General features: G+C 31.8%; 1 protein-coding gene across 4 annotated transcripts; it reads right to left on the reverse strand.

The window, feature by feature from the left end:
• Positions 1–251: 251 nt before the first annotated feature.
• On the reverse strand, positions 252–10,332 carry LOC126750163 (programmed cell death protein 10). Of its 4 annotated transcripts, none has more exons than XM_050459683.1 (2): positions 10,171–10,332; positions 252–1,252 (listed from the first exon to the last, which is right to left on the reverse strand). In XM_050459683.1, exon 2 carries the CDS (start codon positions 1,235–1,237, stop codon positions 611–613), a length of 627 nt encoding a protein of 208 aa, XP_050315640.1. In that variant the 5' UTR covers positions 1,238–1,252; positions 10,171–10,332; the 3' UTR covers positions 252–610. The 4 variants fall into 4 exon arrangements, with proteins under 4 accessions (XP_050315640.1, XP_050315643.1, XP_050315642.1 ...); XM_050459686.1 differs by lacking the exon at positions 10,171–10,332 and adding an exon at positions 9,790–10,003; XM_050459685.1 differs by lacking the exon at positions 10,171–10,332 and adding an exon at positions 9,737–10,003.
• Between the last annotated feature and the right edge of the window lie 313 nt (positions 10,333–10,645).

Consider the following 10,645-nt stretch of genomic DNA (forward strand, 5'->3'; position numbering starts at 1 on the left):
GCGTCAAGATTTTTTTTGCTTCTTCTTTTTAGCTTCTAATTGATTAATAAGGTTAGTTCGAAAAAAGTTCACGACGTTCAATTATCAGTAAGATGGTAGCTTGCTAATATGAAATACGTTACGTTTTCTATCTACCCTAGAAGTTTGTAACCTGATCAACAGAACACCCTGTATTTGACATTGAAATTCGATTAACCAATATCAGTTTCATACTACACTTCATCATTAAAGAGAAATGACTTTAAAAAATCTTAAAGTTTTGAATAAACAGATAATATATTAAATTAAAGATTATTACAATAATATAGGGTATAATCTTAACATCCATTTATACTGAACAACTAGCTATTATAGCTAATAATCTTATTTAGTAAAACATGTTTACTTAGTACATACTTTTATAGGAATGGTCATAAAAATGTAATACTTCATGCTAAAATACTTTTTTTCAGTAATTACCTTATTCCCAGTCTATTTTCCCCTTCAGAATAAAATTATCTTATTATTACTTTAGGTATAATATATTATAATTCATATTATCAAAATAATAATAAGATTTTGTAAACTAAACAGCTTGTGACCACTCCTGAAATATTTTGCACCCACATATCTATTCACATTTACTCTTAACAGTAGAAATTATCATATTAGTTTGATGAATCAAAAATAAAGCGCTGACAAAAACCGAATTAGCATGACCTTCTTTAAAATAATCCTTTAAAGTGTTACTGAATTTCTTAGAATATTTGACAAATTCCCTTTTCTTTTGTTCTAAAGCTTGCTTCCCGGTTGTCCCTGGAATAAAACCATTCACCTCATTAACTGCATCCAAGAGTTTTTTAATAGCACTGGCAATTTCTTTAATAGTTTCTAAGAATTTCTTCCGATCAGAGATTTCATCTGGTATCCTGCTAAGTATTTTCTTTAATGCGGCACTCTTTCTATTTAGCTCTTGAAAAGCATCCTCAGATCTATTTAACTTATATTCATCAGTGTCAGCAACAGATCCTTGAAGCCTCAAAACACTCTCATTCATATTAACAGTTAAATCAGCCTGTTTCAAAAGCCCTTGGACAAAATCCAAACTCAGTCCGGGATGAGCGCTTTCAGCCTTTGCAAAGGCAGCCCTTAAAGTCTGCGATGCCGCCATATCCCGTTTCTCCAGTTGGGATAAAATATGGCGGATTAAAACTGGTAGTATAACAGACGTCACTGGACTGCCGTCGTCCATTGTCATGATAAAATGTAGTAACTGAAAATAAAGAGGCGAGTAATTAACGGCTGAGCAGAGTGCTGGAGAATAAACGAACTTCCAAAAAGCGTGGCAAAATTAATCAGACATTTGATGCTACACTATAATTTGAGGCTTACCTAATGATTCTCATTTTTTTAATAAGTATACGAGGAAGAATAGTTCATCCATTAATCAAATTGAGAATGTGATTTTTATTATGTTATATATTAACCAAGAAAGGAATCTTATTTGTAAGAGTTAAGTAAATTAGTGAGTTATAATTTTGTGAGAATTACTTTGTCCAAAAGATTTGGGAATATTAAAAGGAACATATCACATTTATTTAATAAATATCAATAGAGAGTAGCATCAAATCTCCCATCTCTAGCTAAATTATGCATCATAATAACAAGAAAATATAAATACTTACAAGTTTGTTAAATCTTATAACATCACCACACTATTTTTCACAAAACACCATAATAGGGAAATTTACATTTACTCAATATCAAAATTAGCTAATGAAAATATTTTGCTTCTCACTATTCTAATGTATATTGTTTAAATGCTATAATTAAGGTCAAAAACATTGTTTTTTATAAGAAAAAATTATTTATGTTTGTACGTTTTCTGGGTCGTTTATTCTCCACAATCCAGCCAATATCCTTCAAATTTGCTTGTACATTGTTATATACCAAAACCAATATCATATTAGTAGATAGCCTTGTAATCGCCAGAGCCACTATATAATTGTATACATATCTAATCTAGATGAGATCATCATATATAATGCAAATAAATTCTCAATACCTGGGACATAAAAGAAAACTAATGTATGTATGAATACCAATGATTCAGTGAGTAATTTAGCTAAGAATCCTGAAAAATCATAATCAAAAATAGATTATTGGGCACCTTATAAAACTCTTTAATTACTGACCCTATATAATTCCTAGAAATGCATTATTTAAAAAATAGAAAATTTCATTATAAACAAAATTTTGCTATTATATTAGCTACTATTGCTATTATGTTTTGTCAGGTAATAATTTTTTTAATAAGAAATATGGTGTAAGTCTCTTAGTTTTCAACTATAAATAAAATTGTTTATAGTTATTTAGCTTTTACCAATTTTACTAAGGATGCTCTTAATCCCACTTTTAATTTTAAGAGATATTTTTTAGGCTAAAGTTTTTCTAAGAGCAAACTATTCATCCTATCAAATAAAAGTAGGCTGACATAAAAATAAATCAATTTTTAAAGTGTACAAAAATTTAGAAGGGCTAACTCAAATTTTACTATTAGTCATAGGCAATTAGGGAATATGGAAATGGAGTTTACTATAGAGGGAGGAAATCAATAAAGGGAAGCACATTTCCTCAAATAGCCAAAATTTTTGAACATCATTAAACCACAATGGGAGCAACTTTTTTACCACATTATTGACGCCATAAAAGAAGTAGGTTTTTAAAGAACCCCTGTTAAAAATTAAACAATATTTTAGGTTATACAGTAGACACTATAGTGTGAATATCGGATAGCGGAAACCCCGCATAACGGAAACAGCACTATTTTATGCATTGACCACCGTATACCGTGAACAAACGATCCCCCGTTAATGGAAACAAATGTAATTGGATCGATAGTTCGCCAGCAACGTAGGCGAAAGCAGCCGGTGCTTCCCCGATATGCTCGAATATGAATCGATAGGCGCCGTGAATCAATTGTGTGTTAAGCAAGGCAGGTTGTTATCGTTTGTTTACGTTGTCTGTTAGTGTGGTTTTGAAGTTTAGTGGTTATAAAGTTTAGTGATTTTTATTAGTGTGACTTAAATTGTGTTGGTGTTAGATCGTTTATAAATTAAACAAAATGTCGCTTAAAAAACCAAAGTGTTTAACCCTCTATGAAAAATCTCTTGTAATTCAAGACTTAAATAATGGACAAGGTGTTACATGTTTAGTGAAAAAGTATGGTGTGGCAAAATCTACAATTTGCAAAATAAAAAAGAAAAAGGAACTGATTTCTAGTGCTGTTAGAAACATGTATGTTGGACCAGGTAAAAGACAAACCCTAAAGGGTTCCCAGTTTCCAAGAACAGAAAAAAAACTGTGGTTTTTGTGGTTTCTTGACCAACGGAATTAACATTTAATAGTAAGTGGCGATCATGATTAAAGAAAAAGCAAAATCCATTTATTCACAGCTCAATGAAAGGGATAAATCATTTACCGCTAGTGAGGGATGGTTACCAAGATTGAAAAAAAGATTTGGAATTTGTTTTTTTAAAATTTCTGGGAAAAAACTGTCATCTCAACCAGAGCTTGTAGACCCATTTAAAATGGCTCTAAAAAATAAAATAGCAGAGCTTGGAATCTCATTGGATCAAGTTTACAATGCTGATGAGACAGGACTTTACTGGAAATTATTACCAGAAAAAACATTTGTCTTGTCAACAAAAAAAACAGCTCCTGGTAGAAAATTGGAGAAACAAAGAATAACATTTTTGGCTTGCACTAATGCTACTGGGCTCCATAAAATTAAACCATTGGTGATTGGTAAAGCGGCAAAACCAAGATCGTTTAAAAATTTTGAGTGTCCTGTTGACTATGAACATTCTAAATCAGCTTGGATGACTGCCCCAATTTTAAAAAAATGGTTTCATTATTCGTTTGTACCACAGGTAGGTTTTCCTTATCTATGGTTTTGTTTTATGATTAGTACAACCATATTCATTTTTTTGAAGGTTAAGAGGTTCTTAAAAAATAAAGGTCTGCCATTGAAAGCTCTACTTCTTCTGGATAATGCACCATCGCATCCAACCGAAGAAGAATTAAAAAGTGAAGATGGACAAATTATAATTATGTATCTGCCACCTAATGTCACCCCATTCATACAGACTATGGATCAAAATGTTATTAGGCTAACAAAATTGTACTACAGAAAAGGTCCATAGTGGCCAACAATACGAATGTCATTGATGCCCTAAAAAACCTGACAATAAAAGATGCAGTGATCAATTTAATGTCTGCTTGGAATCATCTTGATTCTCAAGTTATCAAAAAATGTTGGAAAAACATTTTAAATGTGGTGCCCTCTACACATGATGTAGACAGTGATGATGAATGAATGAATGAAAATGTACCTCTTTCTCCTAAAACACCAATGGGACAGCACTGCTCAGAAACCCATATCTGAATCTCTTGGTCTTTTACATACATTGACACCTCAGGTAAATTTTGTCATTTTATATTTGAATATTAAGTCTTAATTTGGATTACAATTTTTTTTTAGAGAACTTTTGAAGATTCTGACATTGTAGAGTGGAATCAGTGTGACAATAATTTTGCAGAGGACGACATTGAAGAATGTCAATCGGATAAAGCAGAAGTATTAAATGAGGTTGAGCAGGAACCCTCAAATAAAATTTTATTAGATAGGGCAATTAATGCCTTTAATATAGCGATTCTGTGGGCAGCAGAGGAAAATGAAATTGACATAAATGGCCTTGTAGTCTTAAAAAAATTAAGAGAGAAAGCTGTGATGTTAAAAGTAAAACAACCTAAAAAACAAACAAAAATTTCAGACCTTTTTAAGAAAAACTAATTTCTTAAAGTTTGAAATTTGTTGTATCTTTTTTTCTTTACAGTAAATAATATTTTTAACTAAGAATATGAACTTTATGTTATGTTAATTACGTTTTGTTTCTGTTACTTTTGGTAATTATAAATGTTTAGTACATATAAAGTGTAACCTTCGTTAACGTGAATAAATCGATAATGTGAACAGCCTTTGTTTTTTTGAGTTCACGGTATTGAGTGTCTACTGTATACTTCTTCAAAAGAAAAGAGGTTTTTTTACCATTTGTGTGTCATTATATCTTAGTAAACATCATTACATTTTTCCAACGAATTCAATTATTATTGGCATGATGAAGATGCAAACCAAGCATCAAAAGGTTGCTTCAATAGATTTCTAAATAAATGAGTTAGGACCTAATGAAGATTCTATGGACTTCTACTTAAAGAAAGGAGCTTTAACAGCTTAAAAAACGGTATCTTAAATTTCCAGGTTAGATTTGTGAGGAGCTAACTGCTTTGCTGAATTTTTTTTTCCCAAAAATCAAAGATAATGAATGTTAAATGCACTTTAATTCTTTACAATTGCACTGATGAATATTTTAAGTTTAGATGTGTAGTTTAGATAATTTTTCTGGTTAAAAAAATAGATAGTTTTTCACTTCTCTTATTAATTTAATAAATTCTAAATGGAAATCAGATGAAATAATAATATATATCTTATTTTGCTAATAAAGAAAGAACAAAAAAATAATACATTATTTCTCCTAAACATGAATGATATATTTGGTAAATATCTTTTTTACAAGAACATCAACATTTTGAGAATATTATTTGATATATAAATAATAACAATTCCATAAACATGTCAAGCCATAATTTATTACCTTATTTAATGCTATTATTTCTGTATAGTTGCCTCAACTAACAATCTATTTTGCAAAGGTGCTGCTTAAAGGCTCTACCAGCAGCCCCTTTGATGACAAAAGAAACCAAATTCTAACACATGGACTTGATTTTTTTTTTATATTTCACATAACATAGTTTATTAGAATGGGTAATTCTGCAGTTTAGCGGCTTTTGTCAAACCTAACAAAAAATGGTCAGTTTGTTGCAAAGTGGATAGATTGGGATATATATTTTTCACTAAAAATGGCGGGAAGCCAAATTTTATCAAGACGAGGGTGTTATCATGCATTAAGTCACTCACTATTGGATGTGATTAATCATTGAAATACCCATGAATTCAATTAGTATTGTCAACAAGCAACAATACATGGGAGGCAGAGATTTGGACTCTTCATATTTTCTAACATTTTCAGACTCTGTTCATATGAAAAAGTATATAGAGGGCTGGTAAATGACGTCGAAACTCAAAAAAATTTATCCCAACCTAACCTATCCCAAGAGCTTTTAAATGTTAAGCACACTTAACTTAACTCTATCTAACCCAACCCAAAACATCCCAGTCCAGTAAAACCTAGCCCAGCATACAAAAAGTAATCAAATAAAGTATAATAAAGTAATAAAAAAAGTGAGTGACTTGGAGCATGATAACACCCATGTCAAGATAAAATTTGACTTTCCACCAGTCTAAGTGAAAAAGGTATATCCAAATCTACCCATTTTGCAAAAGAAAGAAAGAAAGAAAGAAAGAAAGAAAATGTGCTATATTACGTAAGAATAATCTTGTGCACAAGCATCCTACAAGCTAAAAAAAACAAAACAAAAATACAATTTCAAAAATTGACAAAACAATGAACAAAATTAAACACAAGAGGCCAAAACTTTTTGAACATACTTGAATTAAAGATCACTAAATAAAACAATCAATTACTAAATAAAGGTAAACTTGTTGACAAAACTAGAGAAAAAAAACTTTCCAACATGTCCAAAGTTAAAACCTATCATTAAAAGTCATCCAGGTTATAATATGCCTTAGCCAATAAAAGCGTCTTTAATTCTCTTTTAAATTTCTTAACATCCGATATATGTCTAACACATAGAGAAACATGATTGTAAATTTTTTTACTTATGTAAATTAATGAGTTTTTGGTAAGGGAAGACGTAGGAATAGGTAGGGAAACATCATTTACACGACGAGTCAAATGGCCAGTGTCAGAGGGTAGTTTGGGAATTTTGTGAATAAGAGCAGCTGTTTCTAAGATAAAGAGTGAAAAAAGAGTTAGGATTTTTTCAGAAATGAAGAGGGGTTTGCAAGAATCTCTTAACTTAGCAGAACACAGGTATCTAACTGCTTTTTTTTGAATAACAAAGACAATGTTAAGTAGCCTCTTATTGGTTAAACCCCAAAAAGGCAAGCCATACCGAATATGAGATTCAATAAGTGAAAAGTACACTGAACGTGCAACCACCCCTCCCAGCTCTTGTTTTGCCATTCTTACTTCAAAACACCCAGAAGATAATTTCCCAACTAAATGTAAAATATGATCTTCAAACCGAAGGCGATCATCAATGGTAATTCCTAGGAACTTGCACCACTCTTTATTCTGCAAGAGGGAATTTTCGTCAAACATCAGACCCTGAACATCGCACTTAAACCTCATAATAGACGTCTTTCTTACATTAAACACGAGCCTGTTGAATCTGAAGGTCTTCAAGGATACAAGTCTTAATATAATCAAAAATTTTATGGCTTCATAGTATGGTGATATCATCAGCAAACTGAACCACCTTGCCCTGCAGTTTCAATGAACTCAAGTCATCCACATACAGTAAAAATAACAGTGGTCCCAACACTGAACCCTGGGGAACGCCGCATTTTAGGGATCTAGAAGCAGACAAACGCCCAGACACTGTAACCTTCTGAGTATGATTTGATAGATAGGACTCAAGCCATCGCAACGCTATGCCCCTAAAACCATATTTATCGAGCTTAGATAACAGTATTCCATGATCCACACAGTCAAATGCTTTGGATAGATCACAAAACACTGCCGCCGATGACTCTCCAGAATTCAAGGACACATAGACGCTCTCCAAAAAACTAAAAACAGCATCATGAGTCCCTTTACCGGCTTGAAATCCAAACTGATTTGCAGACAAAATGCCATTATGATGTAAAAAGGACAAAATTCTGCTTTTTGCAAGTTTTTCAACTATCTTAGAGAGGGTAGACAAAATAGAAATGGGACGGAAATTACAAGGCTGATCCAAATCTCCACCCTTATGAAGAGGGATAACCACTGCCTCTTTTAAACATGAAGGAAAAATGCCAATATGTAAAGAATTGTTTATGGCAGAAACTAAAGCATTTAAGGCTGAATCAGGCAAAAAGAGTAACAACCTTGAAGATATCCCATCAGCTCCAGATGATTTATGGTTTTTTAGGCATTTGATTTCATTTTTTACTTCGGTAAGATCGACAGGATGAAAGAAAAATGAATGCTCAACCAACACTTGTTGAAGATAGTGTAAGGGATCAATGTTACTATGAATGCCCTTGAGCAAGATATTAGGTATATCACAATAATAGTCGTTTAAAATGTCAGGTTTCAACTCTGGTTCAGATACTTTTCTATGGCAATGTCTAAAATCATTAATAATCAACCAACACTCTCTTTGCCTATTTGATGACATATTTAAGCGATCCCTATAATAATTAGATTTTGCTGCTTTAATTGTCTTTCTGTACAGACTACGGTATTTCTGATGATATAAAAGGATATTTTCATTTGTGGTATATTTGCACAATTTAGTCAAAAAACAGAGGTTTTTAGCTGAAATTCTAAGGCCTCTTGTAACCCATGGTTTTCGTTTCTTAGTTTTAAGCCTCATTTTAGGAAAGCACTGATTGATCTTATCACACAGAACTTGAAAAAATAAAGTAAGTGGGTCAGAAGCTGTTTCAAGTGCATTTCAATTTACTGAAGTACCAAAGTACCTGTAGCAGCAGAAAAAGCATTGAAATTTCTCCTGCTGAAAATTCTTCCCATATAATGAGATGTAGATAATACAGTATTATATGGCATTTTAGCAAGAATAGCTTCATGGTCGGAAATACCAGATGGGAGTACTGTGCATAAAATGTCATCAAAATTTGTACAGAAATAGTCAATTGTAGTTGCAGACGAAGAAGTTATTTGTGTGGGAGAAATAACATGCATTTTCAAGTCGTAAGAATTTAAAATACTTAAAAGAGAAGTATGTGGCAAGGTTTCATCAGTGTAGTTGATATTAAAGTCACCAGCCAATATAACCCCAGAGTGTATAATATCTCCTGTAGGGGGCCTATAAACACAAAGAATATAAAAATGAAAACGCTTACAAAAAGAAAGAGAGAATTCAAAAACATTCTCTAACAGAAGATTATCATACTTATCAATATTACAAAAAATCATTTCAATTGTTTGCCTAGCCAAGATCATGGTTCCTCCATGTATAGCTTGTTGACAACAAAAATTTGATATAGGAACATAATCAGATATTAAAAAACATTCACAAGGCCTCAACCTGACCATTTTTTGTTAGTTTTGACAAAAGCCTTTAAACTGCAGAATTACCTTAGAATGTTGTCTTTGAGGGTATATCTATTAATATTTGGAAAAAAACATAGGTTTTAGTAAATCAGTTCGGTTTAAAAATTCCTCAGCTACCTATAAAATGTTATGTATCTGCAATAAGTCATATTAGTAAATTTTAATGTGCATAGCCTGAAGTTTAAAGTAATATACAAAATTTAGGTGTATTGAAAGTTAAAAAGGAGTAACACTCCATTTAATATTTGTGTGTTCTCACTACACAGCTTACACATGTAAATGGTTAAAGAATGGAACAACCCTACTGCTCATAATCATAAAACTAACTTTAGTCATAATGAGTATAGATTTGATAATAAAACAAAGTAAGTACCTACCAAAAAACAAAATATATGTATGAACTTTCCAAAGAAATATAATTTCAATTTTACCTTAATTGTCAGAAAAAAGCAGAATAAGATTTTAAAAAACAAGTTCCACCTACACTTCACATTTACAACCACAAGGAACCTTTACTAATAAAACACTTTTGGTTAACGTGATTTACAGACCAATTTTCATAACAAGGGCAGTGACATACTGCTAAACATTAAGCACTCAAGGCATCAAGAAAAAGTTCATTGCAAGTTAAGCAATATTTAAGTGGTCTGGCAGGACTATGAGTAAGCAGTGTGATGAGTAATGGTTAAAATACACCCAAAGTAGATGATAATATTTGATCTGCTACACGGAACTGACACAACAGGGAGATAAAGAATTGAATTAATGGTACCATTTATTTTTATCTGCATTTGGCATTTACGGTGTTAAGCGTTACATTGGTATAGTGGCTCATTTAAATTAATGAAGAAGCATTATCACTCACCAATTTATGTATAAATTCTATTCTATCTATTTTTGTTTGGTATTTACAGATTTTCTGTAAACATCGCAGGAAAAACAATTCAATGAATCATTTTCGCTGTTAAGCAGGACACTTTGCTTTGCTTGGATTTGGAAAGTATTGACAGTTGACACTTCACCAATAAGGTTGCTGTCAAAGTGACAGCTGTCAAATTACATTTATGACCTAAAGGTACATTCACATGAATCACATCGTCGTATACATGCCTCACGCCATAGTGCCACAAGATATTATTACAAAAGCAATAGGGGCATAATGACAAAATAAATAAATTGCACAGATACAATTGACCTACATTATTATTAGTAAAAACAAGTTCAAAATAGACATTACTAGTGATTTTAAAAGGATTGACAGTTTGACACTTTACCATTAAGGATGCTGTCAAAATGACAGCTGTCAAATAACATCTATAACCTAAAGGTAGATTCATATG

Source organism: Anthonomus grandis, chromosome 2, assembly GCF_022605725.1.
Source record: "Anthonomus grandis grandis chromosome 2, icAntGran1.3, whole genome shotgun sequence".
In the NCBI taxonomy this organism is placed as follows: domain Eukaryota; kingdom Metazoa; phylum Arthropoda; class Insecta; order Coleoptera; family Curculionidae; genus Anthonomus; species Anthonomus grandis.